At 38.5% G+C, this 23,529-nt stretch overlaps 2 protein-coding genes across 6 annotated transcripts in view; one reads left to right on the forward strand and one right to left on the reverse strand.

Moving 5' to 3' along the window:
• Positions 1-1,929: 1,929 nt before the first annotated feature.
• Positions 1,930-22,037, forward strand: MASTL (microtubule associated serine/threonine kinase like). Of its 2 annotated transcripts, XM_080583284.1 has the most exons (13): positions 1,930-2,268; positions 3,890-4,027; positions 4,408-4,547; positions 5,889-5,977; positions 6,570-6,676; positions 7,004-7,139; positions 7,553-7,725; positions 8,847-10,091; positions 11,661-11,799; positions 13,175-13,189; positions 14,723-14,836; positions 14,928-15,029; positions 17,292-22,037. In XM_080583284.1, exons 1-13 carry the CDS (start codon positions 2,059-2,061, stop codon positions 17,447-17,449), a joined length of 2,766 nt encoding a protein of 921 aa, XP_080439410.1. In that variant the 5' UTR covers positions 1,930-2,058; the 3' UTR covers positions 17,450-22,037. The 2 variants fall into 2 exon arrangements, with proteins under 2 accessions (XP_080439410.1, XP_080439411.1); XM_080583285.1 differs by lacking the exon at positions 13,175-13,189 and having other exon boundaries at positions 1,936-2,268.
• Positions 21,485-23,529, reverse strand: part of ACBD5 (acyl-CoA binding domain containing 5) — a gene marked incomplete at its 3' end in the record, with an annotated part of 30,328 nt that continues 28,283 nt past the window's right edge. For all 4 annotated transcript variants that reach the window (XM_080583342.1, XM_080583345.1, XM_080583341.1 and 1 more), the window contains one exon: positions 21,485-23,495. In XM_080583342.1, the coding sequence (XP_080439468.1) occupies positions 23,483-23,495 (13 nt within the window). The remainder of the gene's footprint in view (positions 23,496-23,529) is intronic.

The raw sequence follows: 23,529 nt of genomic DNA on the forward strand, positions 1-23,529 counted from the left end.
CTTTCAGCTGACTGCTGTTCTTCACTATTGTTCCTTTCCTCACAAAGAGCACTGTTCCACACCTGCTTACACAGATCTGCATCAGCAAAGCCACAGTGCTGCCTCCCCTAGCTTTCGTGCATCTCCCTGCTGCCTTCCACTAGCACTCAGGCAATAACAACCACATGTGTCAGCCAGCTGATTTGGCAGAAACCTCTCCCAACAATATAAAAAAGGCAATTCACATAGATCCACCCCATTTAGTTTTCCACCCATCTGATGTTGCTTCAGGGGAAGGGAGGGTCCTTTCCCAGGCTGTCTCAGTGGAGGAACATGCTGAGGGACCTTATGGTCCCACAATGGGCATGACCATCAGAATGTGATGCCACCAAAAGGGGCAATCCCTCCTTGCTGTCAGCTGTGCTTTTCTGATAAAATTGCTGCTGACAAGAGATGACAGCTAAACTAATGCTGAAGATTTAAATGACAAACACAGGCGATGATAAACTGATGCCATTAAAGTTTATTTAAAACATTGTTTTGTACATTTGCACATTAAATTATCACTCCACAAGTACAAGCAAGACTTCAGTGTGCAGTATCAGATTATAAGTGGTATATGCATCTGAAAGAGAGACATGCTAGAGACCCATAGTTCTGCATTAACCTCTTGCAGGGATGGCTCTTTGCTAATGCTGAGGCCGCAACAGAGCAATTATGATCGGTAGAAATTAATTAACAGCAACGTAAATGCAACAACAAAATAAAAACGACAGGGTGAGGAATAAAAAAAAAGAACAAGAGAACAGCTGAGAGCAGCAAAACTGTTAAACACTGATGACCTTAAAGCTGAGAGCAGAAGGCCTCTGCTCTGATAAGGCCATATCACAGATGGCTTGTCAGAAGACCATACTCTGATAACAGGAGGGTGGCCACAAGGTCACAGTGCATTGCTTATGCTATTCCCGTTCCTGCTGCCACAACAGGAAGGCAGAATGTAGCCGTGGAGATAAGTAAACAAAGAAAACACGTGGGAACCCTGCCTGAGACTAACAAGAATTGGAGGGAGGCAACAGATCACAACATAGTAGTTCCTGATCATAGAAAAGCTGCCCAGAAAGCAGTTTGTCATCCCCAGTCCAGAGGAAGCCAAGAAACAGCAAGGACTCAGCAGTGGTAGGGGGGATTTGACAGGCAGCGTGCTGTTGCACACAAGTGATCCTGACTGCACCACTTCAACTCTTGCTGCTTGCCAGTATGCAAGTATGAGAAAACGCATGCATGAAGCATAACTGAAAATGAGCATGTGGGACCAAATCCATTGTTTCTTTTTAAATAAATATTACCTTCCAATTCCTTCATGGGTCACACTGCACTCTGTTAAATTCCTACACCTTTAGGCACCCCACAGAAATCGAGGCCACTCGACCTGTTCCTCCAAGTGTCAATCTACTTCCAGATGAGAAATCTAGATGACAGATTGAGCAGTTGTTAGCTACTCAGACCAACAGTGACCTTTGTCAGTTTGTCATAATAAATTTTCATTAAAAGACAAACAAACAACAGAACAAAGCCTTTTTTTTTTTTTTTTTCAAGTGCTATATATGAGAATGAGTAAATTTTTGAGGGGCGCTTCTGATAAAGCCAGGAAGGCTATATAATGAGGAGATAATAAGACACTAGGTCTGGCTAGAGATGGTGACAGGAGCCCATCGCTCCAAAATGCGGCCACCAACACAGCACTCACCAACCCTGAAAGAGCGTTTCAACCAACTTCATTCAGCTCCTGCCAGTTACAGCCGCTTATTAACCATTCCCTGTGGTTAGATGCAAAACTTAAAAAAGTCTGTTAGCAGCAGACACCGGCCACAACCGGCGGGGCAGACTCGAGCGCAGCCAACGAAGCAGCGGCCGCCACCCAGAGGGCGCTGCCTGCAGCACCACCCTCAGCCGCTTCACTTCGCCTCCCTTCGCCCCGCCCCGGCCGCCATTACGGCCGCTGTTACGGCCGCCATTACAGCCACCTCCCCGCAGTGACGTCACGGGGCGGGCCGCCATTTCGAATGGGCGCGGGGCGCCATGGGCATGGGGGAGCCGGCGGCTGAGGCGCGGCAGGGCGGTGACAAGGACAACGACAGTGACAGTAACGGCCCCGCCGCCGGCCCGAGGCGCGTGGAGGTCCCCCGGCCGCCCTCCATCGAGGAGTTCACCATCGTGAAGCCCATCAGCCGCGGCGCCTTCGGGAAGGTGTACCTGGGCCGCAAGGCGGGCCGGCTGTACGCCGTCAAGGTGAGGGGGCGGCCTCGGGGCCCTCCTCAGCCCCAGAGCTGCTCGGCCCCTGCCCGCACACCGGCCAGGAATGTCGGTCTGCCGGAGCTGGCAAGGGGGCCCCGCTGAGGGCACGCCTGAAGAAGCCAGCCGTTGCGTTTTTAACGCGCGCAGGGCGGAAAAAAGAGGCTTCTCAGTAGTAAAAACTTCGTTTTGCAGTCAAAGGTTTACAACCAGGCTCGTAGCACACAAAGCGAGTGTAAAACTGGGTGTTCTGCAGTTCAAAGCTATGCATGTCTACTTATATCATTTTATTATGAGTATTATGACCAGATAGCTTCTATGTGAAATCCTTTATTGCTGGTGCAATTAAGTTTATGGATTGGTTGCAGCTACAATATTTATTGTCTGCCAAATATTTGTAAAGCTAAGGTCAACTTTTTATAGGTGTAATTTGATGCATTTTGTGCATGTCTTGGTATTTTTTGTATGAACTTTGATAACGATGGTAGCTGTGGATTCATTTTTTTTGTGATTTGTGTTGCATGAAAAGTTCGATTACATTGATTTAGCATCTTACAAAATTTTATTATGAGCATTATGACTGAAAAACTTCAGTGTAAATCCTTTATCCATGTCGCATTGAAGCTTATGGATTGCTCACAGCTACAAAATTTAATATATGTTAAATACCCATACAGTTAAGGTTAACACTTATGCAGAAGGTATTAAATTGCACTCAGGTCTTGCTGCTGTGTTATCAAATTCAATAACAGTGGTGATTGATGGCTGTGGACTCAACCTATAGTTTGTGTTGCATGTAGAAGAGAAATTAAATTGGCTTTACTATCACCATACATATCCAGTCCAAAGATGTTGGAGGTAGGTGAGCTTCCAATGAGTATGCAATGTATGCTTAAATACCTATCAGCTGTGCTATTATGCCTCTTCTTTTTAAGATTTATATGGAGTGGGCATCAATATATAATGGAACAATTCCATACAGGAGCTAGAATCTAATTCACTGTTAAATTTGTTATTTCTTCATCATAAATTGTATACCTTTTTAAGAATTCTCAAGAAAACAAATGTTTGTTGGATGACTTGATTGTAAACTTTAAGTTCACTTGCTTTCTCTGTGAAGTTGGGAATGGGAGGCTATAGCAGCTGCTGTCTTGTGCTTGATACCAAGATAGAATGGCTGACTGTTGTACTCTGTTTTCAAGCCTTGGGTCAGTTATTGCATCCTCAGAAGAGATGGGAAGACTTGGTCAGCAATGCTATTTCTAAGTATTGGATACTTTTTCCAGGTTCTAAGTTGTATATGTTGCAGACAAGATGGGTAACTCAGGGCAGCTTAACTTCAGATACAAACTATTCACTAATTTTCTGGAGTATGCAGGCTTCCATTCATAATTTCCATTCAGACTGAATTAAAAGGACCAATGAAAAATGTTCTCTAATAACCTCAGTCTTAGAATTCTGTTATATGAAACTACAGCTTTTTATATATATATTATATATATACACACATACATATACAAGCTTGAAGTATAAAGATAAATGAATTGGAACTGCAGGTTGGCATAGGAAAATAATGTATTCATCTACTTGATTTCTTTTTTTTTTTTCCCCTCTCCAGGTGATGAAAAAAGCAGACATGATCAATAAAAACATGGTTCACCAGGTCCAGGCAGAGAGGGATGCGTTAGCTCTTAGTAAAAGTCCTTTTGTTGTGCACTTATACTACTCACTTCAGTCAGCTAATAATGTCTATTTGGTGAGTGAATAAATGGTTGTGGTGTTCTGTGGTAGTGTTGAAAATAAAGTGCGGAACTATATTAATGTGTAAAAACAGGTTTGTGTATTCAGGCCTTGAGTATCACAGAAGTGCTTTGGAAATTATTTTAAATAATTCAAAAATCTTCTGGAAGTTAATCAAAAAGTTTATTACAGAAATTAAGCTAGGCTATACTAATGTATATTGTCTTATCCAAGTAAAAAGCTTTGTGTGGGAACATGCAGTAAGCTACCACAGGGAAGCTTCTGTGAGCTTCTGCTCTTTGAAACAATACTTTCCTGGAGGTGAAAGCTATTTTTTATTTTACTTGCAAATTTGAAATATATTTTAATGTTACATTTAAAATACTTGAATGGCAGGTGATGGAGTACCTTATCGGTGGAGATGTCAAATCTCTTCTCCATATTTATGGATATTTTGATGAAGAAATGGCTGTGAAGTATATCTCTGAAGCAGCGTTGGCTCTCGACTATCTTCACAGACATGGAATAATCCACAGGTAAAACCTGCTTTTTGTTACATAAAAGGAATTGGTAGTTTGGGTTTTTCAGTTGTTTGAAAATAAGAAGTAAACTATCTTTTTCTTTTAGTTTAACAATGGTGGTTACTGTGGTTTACTATTTGTTGTTACTTTGAAGTAGAATGAATCATGAGTTTCATTGAATAAACGTAATTGCCATAATTACTCACTTACTGTATGGCCTTTACTTTGCTACTAAGGATGAACACATTCAGGATGCCTGTATGTTTTATTTATTTGTGTTTGTTATGTAATATCATATATTTCTCATGCTATAAGTTGTGACATGCAGTCTGCTGTTCAGGCAGTATGGCATCGTTGGCATGCATTGCCAGTGATGGATTTCTGACTAAAGTCATGTTTTGATCCATCTTTTGTGTTAGGCAAGTATTGCTGTGCAAAACAGGGTAGTTATGCATTCAGACTGCTATTTCCTATTTATTGGAGAAAAACTATTTATTGGTTATGAAGAGGTTATGATCCTTTTCAGGCAAACCACTGCAAAGCAGCTAGAACCAAATAGAACATGTTTGGTTTTTGTTTGTTTTGCAATTGAGAGCTTAATGTCAGTGGAGTTTGTCTCCAGCTTTCCCTCAAACACATACCAATAGCCCATTCTGTAGTAACAGCTACCTCATTTGCTAGAGTTTCCTGAAGCTTTTTGCACATGTACATTGCAGCAATGTCATAAAACACCAGAATACAAAACCTATCCACGTACATTAGTAGACAAATATACACTGCTTTCCCCTTCCCTCCCTTCCCCAGTGCAGTGCTGTATTAACACAGCTGTGCTGCCTGCTAAGGCCCCTTTCTCTCCCTGTCGCACTTGAGCGCCTGCTAGTTCAGGAACCCTCTGGATACTGCAAGCACATAACTGTAGGACAAAGGGACACTGACTGCTCTGATGCTCTCCTGGTAGTGACAATGTTCTGTGCTGCACTCGGTAGAGCTGCAGAGAACACGTGAACTCTTACCATGCTTGTTCTCATATGTAGGAGCTACACATTAGTAGATGTTGCTATGGTAGTCCTCATCAAGAGCACTTATTAAATCCTCCATATAGTGGAATGTGCAACTGATGTGACATGCATGGTGACGTTACAAGCCCCAAGACATTTGTCCAATATTTAGAGCCAGACTTTTTTAGCCGTTTTGGTGTATCCCTCCAACTGGAACTTTCTGTTGGCTGAGAGGCACCTTATTGCTGAGAATCAGCAATATTGCTGAGTGTTTTGGACTATGCGGTTTTGGTTGGGTGACTTCCATAATGTTGCCCAGTTGTCTTTTTGCTGACTGCAACTATATTCGTGTCTTCAGGGATCTGAAGCCAGACAATATGCTCATTTCTAATCAGGGCCACATAAAGCTGACAGATTTTGGGCTTTCCAGAGTTACTCTGAACAGAGGTAAGATTTATCCCTATCCTATTCTTTGTATTTCTTAGTGCTTTTTTTGGACACAATTCCATGTTCTTGAATGTTTTGCATCCTTGTAGCACACAGCTTTCAATTAAATAAGCCCAAACACTACACTAATACCTGATTTTTAGTAGGTAAGTACTGACAGAGTGCATGCTAGTAAAGAAACTGTTCTGTGCACTGCACTCTGAGGCTAATTTTTATTCTTTGGGACAAAGGTGTGTGAAAAATGATCTGGAGCCATTTCTCTTAAGGGATATGGATTTCAAAGTTTCTATGAAATCCACTAAGAGAATTTGACTGAATGAGTAATTCTGGCTTTTTCTTGGTGTATCTTTACTTATTTCTGTCCTTCAATGCATGTTTCTCTGTCCTTGTGTATATTCATTTCCAAACTGAACTGGGACCTTACCCAAATAAATGGAAGGAGCAGGAGGAGGGTGAAGAAGTGAGCCTAGTCTAGCAGAAGATTGTAGATCGCTGCTTCAGCATCTGAACACGCTTTTTTCAAGCAGCAGAAAATAGAGCTGAATAGTCAATGTGAACCTGACCTGCTTAATTTTTTCAAATCCATTTGTAGAGATAAACATGATAGATATCCTTACTACACCATCAATGGCAAAGCCAAAACATGACTACTCACGTACTCCAGGACAACTGTTGTCTCTTATCAGCTCTCTGGGTTTTGTAAGTAATTTTTACTGGTTTTGAAGTACTTTGTTATCCTATTTTCCTTATCTTAAATAGGAAGAGTAAGGTTATTCTTATGCTGCTTCTGCCAACTGGTAGAATGATCTGTATATTTTTCAGTGCCTTGAAAATCTAGAGTGGTTACCTGGGACTATATTTCAAAATGCTGAGTACCAATTGTGATTTAAAAATAAAAGTTGGGTAAATGGTCATGGCTAAGCTCCGTTGCAAATTTAATACAGAATGTATGAAGTTACACTCTCAATCTTGGATGCGTTGTTCCAGCTCCATTAACTTTTAAGTATGCTTCTTCCTGTTTGATAGTATAGTCCTGTTGGAATGAAAATGCCAATCAATCCCAATTCAAGTATTGCATCTGACAGTCTGCATGGAGTGGTTTCTCCCCTGTCTATGGTAGAAAAGGAAAATACCCCTCTTTCAGCTAAACTATTCAAAACAGGTAAGTATACCAAATCTTGTACTGAGTAACGCTCTTTGCTATAAGGTGATCGGTCTTTTGGTTTTTAATCTTACGTGAATAGTGTGGACCCACTTGATAAAGGTGTGTTTCTAGCAGTCTTGTTGTCTACCGTTCCTCTAGTACTTAAGTACTGACACTTCTTCAGCTAAATTACTAGTGCCATCTTTTGATTATTTTTTAATGCACAGCTATGTAATTCAAGATTTGTCATTAGGATTTTACACAAATTGCATCAGCTGTTTGTGTACTTCAATTGAAAGTGATTTAATATAGCAATATTAAAGCAATCTTGACATATTGTGAAGCTAGTTTATACAGTCTGTGTGTTTGGATCAAGGTTTGTGTGTATACCCACATCAATATTTATCTATATATACTTTTTTTCTCTCAAGGTCTTGATACTTCTCCATTAACTCCTGTGATGCCAGTGAGAAGTTTAACTCCTGCTCTGCTTCAGTCAAGAAAAAGGTTTGGTACCTCCAGTGCCAGTAGTCAGTCACACACATACTTGTCAAGTGTGGAATCAGAATGCTACAGCAGCCCCAGGTGGGAGAAAGGTGTAGAGGTCAGGACTGTTTCATCTTACCACTACAAATTAAAACAGCTTGTACTTCTATATGCGGTATTGCATCTCTCTTCTACTTCCCCCGGTTACTTCAGATGCAGAGAAGTCTTCCTACTGGAGAAGGAATGCTGGTTGTAATCCTTGCTGAATGGGAGTTTGGGATCTATCTAGTGTTACTGTTTTTATCCCTAAACAAATAGTCCTGTGCAACATAACAGGCAAAGCAAATGCCATTTAGCCTCCTGTAAAGGGGTGAAATAAGGCTTTGGCTGGATGGCACTGGTTTAGCTCTATTTCCCATAAGTTAGGCAATGCTGGCAGCTCTGTCTCTCTGGAATCTGACTGTATGCCTCTAGTTTTATTATCTCAGCATGCAGACTGAAGAATTTCTTTAGAAGACAGATCTTGGAGAGGAAAAAAAAATGCACAAAATGCTAGCTATCCTAGCACTAGTAATTACTAGTCATAGCTGATGCAAAATCCTTTTTCTTATTTTAAACTGTTAATGAAATTCTGTACAAACAAATATGAGACCTAAAGGAAAATGTTGGTGTGTTATTTAGTCCCTTGCTGCAATTCCTATTTAGAGCATGCAAAACAAAGTATTATAAATTGTTTAAAGATAACTTTTCTAGCCATTTCTCAAGGCCTTGTTTCTAGTTTTGTTACCAAAATAGTAGTAATACTACATTTTCCCTTTGTCTCTAGAGTATAACGTGCTACAGGGCAGTCAGGGTAGTATGGTAGGGTTTTCTACTATGGTGTGGTGTTTTTTTTTTCCTGTGGCTTAACATAAAATAGTCACAAATAATACAATTTTAATCACTATATTTCTTTATCTGTAGGCTTTTAAAAACATTGCATTTTCCTTTGTAGTATAGTGAGCTTATTTTTTTCTTAAAGTCAAATTATGAAAGCTGTTCCCTAGTCTAGTTCTTTTATTTTTTTTCAGATGTGGTGCGTATTGCTTTTTATCACTACTTATTCTTCATAACCACTAGTAATGTTTGTTAACTTGCTGTTCCTTACTGAAGTAGAAATAAGGTATTTTCAAGGACACATTTCTGTAATGCTGTGATTTTTTTTTCTTGATACTCAAAACTTAATGTGCTCATTTGCAGCAAACTGAAGATGAACTACTTTCTACAAAAGGCAAAACAAGTGACAGCAAGTCAGATCTCCTTTCTAATATAGAATTGCTGAATAGCAAAGATACTAAAATTTTTAAGAAAAAAGAACTGGAGTCTGCTATTTCTCCCATCAGCAGCAATGATTCTGGCAGCAGGCAGAAGCTGGGAAGTGAGCGTTGTGATATAACAGATACTCCTGTGACCACACTGGATACGAAAGGCATAGTAAGAAAATGTCTTTCTGAAAATAAGATTTGGGAAGAAAAACTCAGTGCAAGTAGAAGAGAGATGACTAATGAAGCTGCAGAAACTTCCAGTTATCAACAGTCGCCTTTGTGCCTGAATGATCATATCAAACCTATCAAAGAAGAAGAAATTTTTGAAAAGCCAGGTGTGAAAAGAAGCTTTGAACTAGTTGACACTAGTCCTTGTCAGGAGCTTAACTACATTAAAAAAAGCAATGCAGAATATAAACGTGGCTGTCAGATCTTCGAATTTCCAGCAAACAGAAGGACAGGTTTGACAACAGAAATTCAGTCTTTAATGCTTGGTGATGATGGGTGCCTGCAGGAGACCTGCAAAAGCAAGGAAGAAGTTCAGAGTTTCATTGGTGGGCAGCAAAGAGCAGAAAAATCAGCCAATCTAATTATAGCCAAAAATCTTATGTGTGATCTGGATGCAAATCATGAAAAGGATAAAAAGGAGTACATGAACTCAAGTTTTTTATGCGCTGATGATGAAAAACCTTTGGGAATCCTGAGTGCAGATTCTGACTTATCCCTTCCTGAAATGTCTGTTACAGAAAGCCATTTAGAAAAGCAGCTTTTAGATTTGGATAGAAGTGTTAAAGACCTCTCCTTTGAGGAACCAAAAGCAGAAGGCATGCTAATAACATCACCTAACTCCCAAGATGCTTCAGAAAATGGAGAGAAAGCAGATACTGTCCAGGACTGCAAGGTGTTAGATCTTGAACAGGATAATCACCAAAAACACACTGAAGAAACTTACCCTGACACAGTATCTTCTCCTTCAGAAAAGATGATGGAAACACTGAATCTCTTCAAAAAAAATGCTGTTGTTTTTCGAAGTTACAATAGTCCAATTAACGTCTCCAATGTGTCTGAGCCGTGTAGCATGGCTTCCTTAGACATAATGGATCTTTCACCGGCTTGCAGTGGCTCCTATCCAACAGCTATTACACCGCTGCAGAGAGGAAGACCCTACAGAGTCTATCAGGTATACAAGGAGACACATAGAAACTTAGTGTGGGCATCACACGTTAGTGACCTGAGATTATTCCTTAAATTGTTAATTAAGGAAAAGTTGAAGTAGTCTGTCAAAGATCGCTTTTGCTGACGTGCTTTCACTTATTGCACTTTTGTGGCTGAAGTTCTTATTTCTGTGAGAGCTTAGCAGGAACTGTTTTCTTCCTGTGCCTCACCCCAAGGCAGTCTGTAAATGGTGTTTAGCTGCTAGTAATTGCTACTGTGCCTGCTTCTTTTTTCATCCTTTTTTCATCAACAGTAAAACCTGTATGCAGGTTATGAAGTTTTTCTTTTGACTCTGTTAATCCTATTAATAGCAAATAAATTGTCTTGCAATAAGTTAGAATCTCAGATGTGGGAAAGGTTAAAGTATGTATGTCAATCCTTATTTCCTGTTGTATTTTGCTATAGCTTTATAAAGCCTTTGGTTACTTAGGCTGATGTAGGATTTAAAGCCTTTGCCATCAAGTGTTTTAGCTGTTCTGTCAAACACGTTGAATGATTCTGTGTACGAAAAAGGGACATTCAGAATAGTATGTTTGGGAAAGACTCTTCTTCTGATGTCTAATTTGCTTGCTTCCGTTTTGGCGTAAAACTTTAATGTACTATCTTGTGTTCAGCTGGAGTCAGGGTAGTGTGCACTTCCTCTCCTGAGAAGCAGATGGCGTTACATAGTTCTCTAGCTTCAGACTTGAATAGAATGATACATTTTTTATACTTTAGTGATGCTTTTTAAAACAACATCACTACTAAATGATTACCTTTTTTTCTGTTTTAATAGTGGATTCTGTAGCCTGCCTGTATGGTATAGTATAACCAAAACTATACCAGATATATTAGAATTAAGGGAATAATGATGAATAGAGAATAAGAGTCTCTGTAAGATACTTTCACAGTCTCTCCAGGCCATAGTGGGTACCTGTCAGTGCAGTCAGCCTTACAGCTAAGAGAGTTTAGCTACTTGCTAGCCTGTGTATGTTTCTTCAGATTATGTCCCAAAATACTTTCAGAAGGTTTATGTAGCTTTAAACAGTCACTAAGTCTTTCATCAGCAGGCATTATGCATCCCATAGGTGTACAGGTTAAAGAATGAACAGCTCATTTAATGTAATTTGAGCCTTTCTAATAGGCAACAAATTATGCATTATTTTACAGATCTATGAAATATTTGCTAAGCTGTGCTAAAATTGGATTTTATTTTGACTATATTATAAAAATATATTTAGTAAATTATTCATTTTCAGATTCAAGGTTAAGAGGACTTTAACTCTGAGACATTATTTGGGGATTTGACACTGGGAAAAGAACTTAGGGAAAAGTTTATTGCAGAATAGGCAATGTTTAATTTCTTATGCATGCTTCAGGATAGTTGAGGTAAAGGATTGGGGGCATGTTTCACAAACGCTTTCAGGGGATGTACGTTTTGTAACATGTTCTTGACTTTAAACTTAATTTTCGACTGTTGTAGCCTTTGCTAAACCTGAAGGTGGGAGTTGAAGTTTGGTTTGACATATGAAATTTTCTTGTTCCCTGATTTAAGACACCTCTTCAAGGGGATGCTGGCACGCCGTTTAGGACCCCAAAGAGTGTTAGAAGAGGAGCTGCCCCAGTAGAAGGTGAACGCATCCTGGGGACCCCAGACTACTTGGCACCTGAGCTGCTTTTGACAAAGCCTCATGGTAAGACAAAAAATCCATGGATTTTGTAAATACATAAAAAGGTAACATATCTAAAGACTTTTAGAAATGTAGAGCCCTGAACCTGTCAAGTAGGACAAGAGTGAATTCTTTAAAAATACCTAGTGCTTAGCTTCTGCCAATGCTGATGGCTGTTTGCCTCAGCAGCTCCTTTGTTTTTTTTCACATGACTGAAGGTTTGGACTATCTGGCACCTGATAATCTGATGTATTGGAAACTGTGCTTAGGCAGCCTGAAACCTTTATGTTGCTTAGGAATCACAGCTTGCTTGTTCTGACTATCCTTAAAGATTCATTTTAAAAAAATAGTAAAATTTAATATGAAAGGATTAACCTTCCAGTTATTTTCATTGTATTCAACATTATTGATTCTGAAGTGTTATGTGCATTCAGACAAGTGTATGAAGTTGAATTAAAATCAGTTATTCTTGAATTGAGTGACTTTGTGAAACTCTCAAGATTTCTAGCAGGTTCTTCCATAAAAGTGGACAGTAGTAGCCATTGAATATTTCCTGCAAAATACTATAAGAAAATGAAATAGCGCAGTATTAAAGTGCACACATCTCTTGGGCTCTAATCTTGAGTTCCACCAAGATCAACAAAAAGTCTGAAATAACTTTTGAGTCACTAACAACAAAAATACTATGTATCCCTGAGTACACCTGTATTTTTGAGATGGAAACAAAATCTAATTATAAATATGCTTTTAGATTTTTTTTTTTTGTATCTATTTTATAAAGTTTGAGGTATGTAGCTAACACACATTAACTAAAACTCCATGAAAAGATTTAACAAACTCAACAAATTTGACTGTAACGAGAAGAAAATTACTAAACCCACGTGGTAGTTCTCGCTTCCCTTTAGGAATCCTGGTCACTTGGTAGGTATTAAAACTGGATAGTAGTTGAAAATATATATATATACACACAATACTTGGACATAGCAAAACTCAGTTGCAAGTTGACTTCTATACAATTATTGAGTGTCTTCAGGACTTCAGTAATAACTTGCAAAGGGTCTGGGTTTTGCGTTGGTAAATCAGAGCTCCCATTGCACTTCAGTGAAGCCAGTGTTTCTGGCTTCAGAACTCAACTTTCCCTCACTAAATATTTCCGGTGGTGTTACTTTCTTGTAAACAAAGTTGTGATTTTAAAATAGTTTTGTAACATATCTAAGTTACAAGTAGAAAATACAGTTTTAACAAAACATTTTGTTGAGTCACCAAGTTATAAAACAAAATAAAAACCTGCATTCTTGTGCTTTCAGAGTTACACTTGATATTTGTCAATGCTTTTATTTGTTAGGGTTTTTTGCAATAATTGTAATGTTTTCTTGCTTCATTGTCTTTTCATATGCAGGGACTCTGATCTCTGGTGAGTTTGCTATGTACTGCTTAGAAAAGGAAAGTTCAGTGCAACTCTGAACAGTCAAAGTATGAGTAGATCACAATTTCTGAGAAAATTGTTTGGGTGAACAGTGTCTCTCTGTAGAAAGATATGTCCAATGTGCGCTTCACATTGTGTGGTGCCTCCACAAAAGATTCAGGGAACACCAGTAGTGCTGATAAGACTATCAGAAGTCACATGTGAGCCTAAACTTCAGGAGTAATGTCAGCGTTCTTAAAGACCGTGTGTAACAGGAAATAAACCAGAGACACTTCCATTGCTTCCTTTTCACTTAATGCAGTCAGTCTTGTGTATGCGAAGAAGACTCGGATACTTAAGGCCTGGTATTTCTATTCCTGTCTTCAAGTATTGATGGAAATGACTTGGCAAGGTAGTAGATATAGTATCTTTAGTTAAACTTGGGGATGGAGGTAGAAAATTGCTACTGAAACCTACCTTACTTCTTTGTTCAGAGTTGTGATCTTATTAGACTTTGACTAATCTGGGAATTTTTTATTTGAACATCCAAATACCTCTAACACCAATGGATGTGATCTCACTGCTTTGACGTGCTTAGCTTGGTGGGGCACTCATACTGCTGTTAAAAGCTGCTAAAAGTGCATTATACTAATTATACAGTTTTCAGCATTTCTAAACTTAGTCAAGTAGTCATTTTGAAATGGCTGAGAATGTTTGTTTTTTTCTAATAATAAAAAAAAAGCTTTAAAAATTTACCCTTTAATTTTGTTTCAGATTTTTGCTGCAAGCTTGGCATCTGCTCTTTATACAGTGGTACAGGCACGGCCTAAAGATGCAGAAAGCTTACAGCGCATGCAGTGGTGTTTGGGACTGGTTTGCCTGCCTGTTTTTAAATGGTTTACTAAGATGAATTTTACAAAATCCAGAACTTGGAAAAAATAAAACTATTAAATAACAAAGGAGAGAGAGAGTACTAATAATTACACATTGGCCTAATCAACTTAAGTGTGATGGAAAGTAATTCCAGTTTTTCACATGCTGGCTCGTCTCTGCAAGCTGCCTTCAATATTTTTGACATAAATTTAGACAAATGAAAATTAAGTTAAAAGTATGAATTCTTTGAGTGTTCTCAAAGAACTGAGAGATAGCTATAGGGTTATAACACAAAGCATTCATCTAGACACTAGAGGAGTTATCTAAGACAACTTTCTCCTGTCAAAAAAAAAAAAAGCTCTTGGAGAAGTCAGCTCCTGAATTCTTTGTTGGAAGAGTTGATAATTGAATTAGCACCCCTGTTATTATCAGTAAGCCCTGGTATTAACTGTAAGGAATTAAGGATCAGGGTGACTTTAAAGAAGCCCTTTAATACTTTTCATCTGCATAATTGTCAGGAAGAAGTTGACAATCTTTTTTCTTCTTTCATTTCCAAGAAGTTTTGCAGGATATAAACACTTTCAAATTTTGCCATGGCTAATCTTCCTACGCTTGCAAATATATGAAAATAAAGTTTTAATGGTAATGGCCTCAATTTCTCTTACTCAGGTGCTGCTGTAGACTGGTGGGCTCTTGGAGTTTGTCTGTTTGAGTTTCTGACTGGAATTCCACCTTTTAATGATGAAACACCAACACAAGTCTTCCAGAATATTTTGAAAAGAGGTAATCTGTTTCAGGAATCAGAGAATGTGTGGGGTTTTTTTTCCAAGTTTGTTGTATGGTTTGAGTTACTCACTTATCTCTATCTCTGTAGATATTCCCTGGCCAGAGGGTGAAGAAAAATTGTCTGATAATGCCCAAAACGCAATAGATATTCTTCTAACAATTGATAGTACTAAGAGAGCTGGACTGAAGGGTTAGTATTAAACTTTGTTTGCATTCTTTACAACTAATTAAAATTTTCAGTGTGGTGTCCTCCTATTGAAATTTAGATCAATAAATTTTATTGCTTGCTTAAGGTTCATATATAGTGCCAGAATACTTAGCAAGTTGGGATATTTTCCATATTTTTGTGGGATTTTACCCTTTTGAATGAGGAATGTTTTGGGGGAGGTTGGGGTGGGCTTTTTAACGCTTTTTTTCTTTAATGCTATTTTGCTATGGATGTTCAGCATTTGACATACCAAAGTTCACTGTTATCCAGTTCAGTGACAGCTATTTGGGGGATCTAGACAAAACTGGTTTTAGGCTTTTAATCAAGGTTTCTGTAGTTTGGTAGAGAAGCCTTCTTCAAAAGATAATTCAATAGAGATTTTTCTTAAGAACCAGGCTACCTTTGAATATATAGGGAATGCAGAGTTCTCTACAAGATGCACTTTATAAACAGAATATTTTTCCCTTGTATGGGGACTTAAGAACTTGCTGCTATAACAGGGACTATATTTCATATAAATTTGATAACAGGGAAGGAAACCTGTGGGGTGAGATATTTTAGGAAGGGGACAAAATCTTAGAGAATTGCCAAAGGAATCACTGGAGACAAAATTATTATGGAAATGGTTACTCAGACTAAAGGCTAAGAGCCAAAATAAAGCCAGTACAAATTAGAGTAGGAACACATTTGTAAATGAGGATCATAATGTCACAGGGAATTCTCCGGCCTTTTAATGACTGCCAAAAAGTGTCCAGTGTCTTGAGGGTATTTTAAATTATTGTTCTTATCCTGGGTGATAGGGTGAAATCTAACTGCCTGTGATGCATACAAATTTATATTTAGATGACATAATGGTTTATTCCAGTCTAAAGTTCTTGGAAATTCATTCTTTGACAGCACCGATAACTGGATCTGATCTCTTCATCCAATTTACGGGCCACTGAAATGAAAACAGATCACTTGCTTTCAGGACAACCATTAGGTTTTCTTCTGGACTCAAGTTCTGTGATGTCCTGGTGGTGTGCTTCTATGAGCTCAGTCAATCTAGATTTTTTTTTCTAAAGCTGTAAAGAAATATTTGACATAGAACACCAGTGTCTCAAGTTTGAGCTTTATTTCTTCAGAGATGTGGACAGGAGCCATCCGCCACCTATGGCGCACATTAATACCTCTTTGCAAAAGGCAAATACTCTCTGCTCATTTTTTCAACTGAAGACAGCCTTCAGTACATGGGAATTCCATCTTAAGAGCAGAATTACGTACAGTTCTGCTACAGCAGATCTGCGCAGTGTCCTGCTGTGTATAGTAGCTGAATCAATCAGGAGATAGAAGACTAACCCTCTGCTGTCTTGTCTGTCTGTAATAAACTTTAATGTTGCGCTATGTTACTTGATCAGGAAATATAGGAATGGTAAGCAAGTGTTGACACTTTCTAACAGCTAAAAGCCACTCAAAATTTGTAGTGAGCATTTGTCTTGGGCAAACTTCCACCTCCTAAATGTGATTCTTATCTGTCCTATTCTTTTTCTGTTAGCTTTTGGTGTCTGTGGTGCAGGTGATAAACGTAGGTTTGTATCCCCCCGGGCTAAAAAGGTGATTTCTTGGATTGACTCAAAGTAGGAAGGTTGCTTTCGTCAGGGCGTGGTGTTCCTAGGTTATGTGAAAGGTATCAGAATGGACAGAGCAGGGGAGTTCTGGTCTTGCAGCTTGGTTAGTTATCCTTTAGGCTGGGAAAGAGCAATCTGGTGGTCTGTGGTAACTTGCCTGTAGGGGTGACTTCAGTTCTATGTAGGAGTATTCCTACCACCAGAATTTGAACGCTGGCGGTAGAAAAAATATTTGGGAACTCTACAAAGCAGAAGAGAGCCATTCCGTGGGACAGCAAAAGGTGGGTGGTCAGGGGTGAAGGGTGCGACTGATTCTCACACATTTACTCAGTGTAGGATTTAGACAGAACTAAAAACCGTTGTTGAAGTGCTGTTTAAAATTTCTGTGGTGCTCTATTGTGAAGAACACTGCTAGGTACCTCTACTCCACTGTATGTGTTGTGTAGAGTGGGTTCTCCAGCCAGAGGAAGAGACTTAGTTTGCATGATGATAACTTGATCACACTGAAGTTGGAGGTAACCAATTTGTAATTAAAACTTGCACTTGTATTGAATTTAAAAAAAAAAAAAAAGGGTGGTGAACAGTAGACAGTAGGACAGAAGGAAGTTTCTAATGCTTATAAAAACATCTATTTCAGAACTGAAACATCACCCCCTCTTTCATGGCATTGACTGGGATAATCTACAGAATCAAACGATGCCATTTATCCCTCAGCCTGATGATGAAACTGATACCTCGTACTTTGAGGCTAGGAATAACGCTCAGCACCTGACTGTGTCTGGATTTAGCCTATAGCATCAAGATAAGTGAACTCTCCATGTTATTTGCACACTTTCAGATTGTTCCGTAACACTAGTATGTTCTTAACCAAGTGTCCTTGACAAATTTAGAGCGTGTTTTAAGTTACCGGTCTGCTTTTATTATTGTATTCTTTATTCTGAAGTGAAACTACTGTATGAAACTTAGCTGCCGCCTTGCTACTTCGTATGTCACTGCACCTTACTGAGAGGCCAGAGTGTTGTATTTTTAGGGGTAGTAACACTTGCCTTGGCAAAAATGGGGGCTTTTTTTTAAAAGCGATGAGTAATTCTGACTAGGATGTGGGAAGTTATTTTACAGTAACAGGGAAAGGACACAAATTTGTGCTAATTATATCTAAATGTAACTTACCTGTTGGTGGTTCACTGTACTGACTGACTGCTTGAGAACAGCCTTCTGGCCACTGTGCAAAACCGTTGTTTCTGTTCACAGTGGACAACTGAAACCTTACTGCAGCATTGAAATGTCTTATTTCCCTGTTTGCCTTGCCTCCGGAAGGGTGAAGACCATGTTGATCAAAGTTAACTCGGATATATATATATATATATATATGTATATATATATATATGGCATGTGTAGTGTAGTAAAGAATGACAGTAGTTCTGCTGGTAATTATCCTTCTCTGGACAAATGGTGTAGGGGAAGTCGAGTTGAGCCAATTCTGTTAGACAAATGCTGTTTAAGTTGTTGCATTGTAACCACTGACACTGTAGGAAGATGGACAGAATGGCCTACATTTTAGCAATTACTTGTTTTAAATAGAAAATACTGTGTGTTTGGGCATGTCGGATGATAGAAAACAAAATACACTTGAGTGTCGGCCAACAAGTGAAGTATTACTCATACCGAAGCTGCTATATGTTAAAGATTATAATGTGTTGCAAATTAACAGACTGTTTTGTAAACTCACAACCGGATCTTAGATTTCACTAGAATTTGAGTTACAAATCTATATTCAGTATTGTGTATTCTAATTAGAGGGAAGCTTATTTAAATATATTTTTAAAATGTAATACAACTTGCGTTTCCTAAATCTTAAAGGTTTGTGTGTAGGTAATTCTGTTTAAATTATCTTTAATATTTTTCTTGCGTAGGTATTGCTTTCTCAGCTGACTTTCTGCAGGTTTATTTTTCAGGTTTGTACTTCTTAAACTAAGATCAGTGGTGCTAAGTAGTGGTGCTGGCCAGTGGCCATATGCCAGAAGCCAAACATTTTGAAAACTTTTGCTAAGTGACCTCTGAATTTCATGAGTTGACCCTTCATGCAGGTGAATTAAGTTGTCCCTTCACTGCCCTGCTTCTTGGAAGACAAGATTCAGCGAGCAGTGTTTTCTCAGAACTCCATCATTAGGCTTCCTGCTCTCCTTTCAGATAGCTTGGGAAAGGCAGGGGGATGGTGGAGGGAGTGGAGTTCTTTGAAAGGCTTAAGGAGCTAATTCTTAATGGCTCAGTGTTTATCACGCCTAGAGCTGGTGCTTTGCATAGTGAAGTAGAATCTTCGAAGGTTGTGTACAGCACAGTGACTCTCACTCTCTTCGTGATGGACTTAAGTTTCTGAAGACTTTTAAATTGTTGAATCTTACTGAAAGTGATGTTACATGAAAATGCGCACGGAATTCAATGTAATACATTACTGTAGCAGGATCCATAGATGACATTCTTTGAATGATCAGAAGTTCATTAGCTTGCCATTTTACTGAAAACACAAGTTTTCCCTGTGTATAGTTGGAATACATACATTCTTAAAAGAACAACAAAAAAAACCCCTTGATTTAAATAATTACTATGCAATTTATGTGGTGTGTGGGTTTTTTTTTTCAGTTAAGTTTTCTTAAACCAGTCTTACAGGAATTAATGTCAGTTTCATGTTGAGAAAAATACACCCTAAAAATGTGTTTGGAAATGATGCAAACTGAGCACCACAACTGTTATTCAGTACCTTACAAATGGTTACAGATTGTTCCCATTTTTCAGTATAGTGCATATATAGCATATACCGGTGGGGGGTAGTTAGTGGTATGACATCTTAAATAGCCTCTAACTCCTTGAAATAATTCTTAATCAGCTGCGGAAGTCAAGTAAGCTTCTATCTAAACTCTTCCTAACCAACTGCCGGGAGCTGCAGAACCACCTAAAAGTCTGACTTCTAAGTAATCTAATGCAAACATAACTATGCAGAGCACCAAAACACTGTGCATAAAGAGTTGTATTAACTTACCGTTTTGCTCTTAAACTCAAACCTTATAAAATAAAATTATGGTTCTTCTACCATAGTTTTATAATGCAATACAAACCCATAAATCCTGTAAACCATAAATAAGCCAGCTGACAAATCAGCATGTTTTATGTTAGATAGCTGTCAAAGTAGCATACGTACACTGCTGTCTTTACCTGTTAAACCCCTTACAGTTAGCACTGAAGACTTGTAATTCCCCATTCTCTTTGATACCTTGTATTATCCTGTTCATAGCAAACATGGAGTTTAATATTATATTTGTGGTGGGTTTTTTTGCTTTATAAAAAGGTGTATCCCAGCTGTATTCTTCATGCATCATCTCGGAGAACCTCCTCGTTAACTTTTAATGCCACTTTTTTCCCCACGCTTGACTTAAAATAGTCCAGGGAAAACACAGAGAGCCGTAATCAAATGTAGCTGAAAGGGATTTAATGCTTCTTCCCGTTAGTAATCAGTTACAACTATTTGTGTAAGCTGTTACAAGGTTTTGGCCCCTGGAAGCTCTGACCTCTTGCTTGTGACATCTGGAGTGTTTCACCTGGTGTCTTGTGAAGGCCTACGCTTTATGCGCCTAACGGACATATAAACTGTGTAGCATCCAGGTTATCCCCGAGGACAGTTCACCTGCTATTACACAGCTGGAGAAATTATAATCCCTGATCTTTATAGGTTTTACCACAGAAATACTGCTCTTGGACAATTACTATCACAAACTTGCTATTAGGCTTGCCTAAACGCTGCACAAGTTTTGGATGCCCCAGTACTGAAATGCCGATGTGTTCCCAAGCTGGTAAGCTCCCATTCCAGCATGCTCAGGTTTCACCTTTGGTTACTCTTCTAGTAAACTGTTTTTTTTCTGTCTACAGAAATTCTGAAAAAAATACTTTGCACATTGTTGTGTGTGTGTATGTATATAAAATAATAAAAAAAAACTGCAGTCCTGCTCTTGCCTACTTCTGCATTTTTGTCTTTAAAAAGGTCTTATGCTCTTGGCCCTGTCTCAGGTGTGTACGGGGGGCAGGGGTCTGTTTTTACACAAAGGAACCTCTCACTGTTTCCCCACCCCAGCAAAGATCTTGATAATCAGTAGGAAGTAGCGTTAAGGAGGAAACAAAAGCTTGTGCACTAACATCTTAAAAAGCATTCATGTCACATGTAAATGGGAAAAAAATGAAAGAATTCTGAAAGAACTGGCTCTCTTCTGGGTTCCTAAACTGAATGCTTCACAGACAGCAGAACGGCTTCTGAATGTTTTCAACAAGAATGGGTTCTGAGCTGAAGTTTGATTCACTGCAGGAAGCTAGCTGCACGTTTGCTTCAACAGTGTCAACAGTGCAGCGGATGTTCAGCTGTTCCCAGAGCCATGCAAAACCCTTCTGCCTGCCAGCCCTTCTGAGGCGAGTACCAGCTAGAACAACATGTGCCAGTTCTCACTGCTAGTGCTCTCCTTATGCCACCGTCTTCAAGTTAAAGCTCTCTTGGTCCTCTGGCAAAAGATAAATATATTTCCCTTACCTTTAAGATGCAATATCGGCTAACTAGAAATCCATCCAAGTTGTGCCAGGCCACAAGTTACAGTGGACTTGAGGTGCTCATACTTGCTGAGGGCCTGTCAGGAGTCACAAGTAAATAGCTGTAGAAGCGATGCTGCTTTGTGTTACAGCCCTTAGACTGAAGCTGCTGCTTCAACACATAGCCAACAAGTTCTGCACAACCAAAGCATCCAATATGCAGCATTCACCAGCCATTAAGAAAATTCAAGATTAAATACAAAATATTAAAGGATTGATTTATTGAAACATTAATAAATAACACAGATAACACATGCCTACATTTATTTCAGTGGGAAGTTAATGGTTAAGTACCTTTGGGAATGTCTGTACCATCTCTAAAAGCTGGACACCTACATGTAACACGGTTATCAACTGGGAGAGGCACTCTGCGGTGCTTCATCCTGTCAGAAGACATGCTGCTTTGGGATTTACCAGTTTTGTGTGTTTTTTAAGTGACCTTCAAGCTAGAGCATCCTTCCCGTATAATAATTTCTGTTGGTTTTTTTTATTAAATCAATCGCTCTGAGGACTTTAAGCTACAGGCACAATGGCTTCAGGTCACAGTAGAACTTCCCTTCCAGCATAAGATTTGTTCAAACCTGAGTTTTCAGTACATCTCATGCCAAAACTGACCTCTGGCAGATGAAACTTTGCGATCGATACAGCAGTCTTCAAAGATGTTCTGATCGTTTTATTTCAAAATTCAGCTTTACAAGAAGAAAATCAGAAGAAGGGAAAAAAAACTATTAAAAAAAAAGAAAAAAAAGACTTAAAATTATAATTGCCCCCGTAAGACAAACATTAAATTCTGTGGTATTTTTTTTTCTTTTTCTTTTTTTTTTTTTACAGTATAGCTGTAAAAATGCTTTCTGAACTATAAAAAGATTTTCAGGAAGGACAGAAAATAGCTGTCCTCGAGAATGATTTGCAATATTTAGTGCAGATGGAGAATGAAAGTGCATCAATAATATGGTGACGTTTCTGAAGATTCAAATCTTAAGCACAGGTTATGTGATGGCTTATTTCTTTACAGCAAATTAATGTCTTCATTTTCTGTCAAGTTTAATTTTAGTGCACTTCTCTTTCCCAGAAATTTGGACAATTTAGCTACGTATGCATTGATCTATCTACATATGCACAACTCTGGCTGTATCCTGGTTAATAAATATTCCCTTAAAGAAAAAGAATTGGTACCAAAATTAGCTTACAAGTTTTGTTTTGAAAGAAAGTAGAAGGATAAGAGAGAGAAATACCAGAACTAATATTTTTCCTCATGTGAGCGGGGAAGAGTGCACAATAGATGAGGGATGGATAGATCTTTTTTTAATTTGACATAAACTGACAGAAGAAATCTTAAAATGCACAGAGCTTTGTAAAATCTCAGAGATATACTTACAGAGCTGGCTTTCATCTCATTCTGAAGCACCTTGTGCCTCAACTATGTATTTCAGCTAAAACAAACTGTTGTCAACAAGAATACAGTTATCAAAATTAAAAATAAAAGGTGCAGCCTTTTTAGATGGATCCCTTGCTTTAGATGGATCACGCTACTTGCAAACTTGTATTTGACAATCCCTCTGTTACTAACGGCTCCAATTTCCAAGACAGATACCAATTCAAAAATCTCCTTTACAATCTTAAAGGATAACTGAAGCATCCCACTTCATTTCTGATCAATTTACAAGGAAATTCATCTCACACTGGTTTAGCAGCAAAAATAACCAGCTGAATTCCTACGAGCTATATTGTATTTTTCCAACAGCTTACAAGGTATTGAATTCATACTTCATTAGTGCTTTCATCTCATAGTACGTAAACCTGTGGAAAAACAGGTAAGGATATTTTGATTGTAACATTATTTCTATATTGAAGTGACAGTTTACGTATTATTAACTTATTCTTTTACAAAGATATTTTGTCCATTATCTGACATCAGCAAGACTAGTAATTACTAAAGGCCCATCCACAAGCAAGTTCCAAAATAATTAATGTTCATGTGGTTTTAAGGATGGAGTTACTGAATTTATTCGTAACCTAGGAGCAGCGAATCATTCAAGTATCAATAATGTTAGTTCTTAAATGTTCAGCTCAAAGGTAGTACAAATATTACTGTGACAGAAGGAACATCATCCCAGATCCTGAGGTTCTGTAAGAATTCAGAATTCCTTCGCTTTCCAGGGCCATCTTCTCCTAGCAGTCTTTAAGCCAAGTCATCAATTCTCAGTTCTGTTTTCTAGAAGAAGACACACGTACGTTAATGTAACATC

Source organism: Anser brachyrhynchus (genome assembly GCF_964034855.1).
Source record: "Anser brachyrhynchus genome assembly, chromosome: 2".
NCBI classification, from domain to species: domain Eukaryota; kingdom Metazoa; phylum Chordata; class Aves; order Anseriformes; family Anatidae; genus Anser; species Anser brachyrhynchus.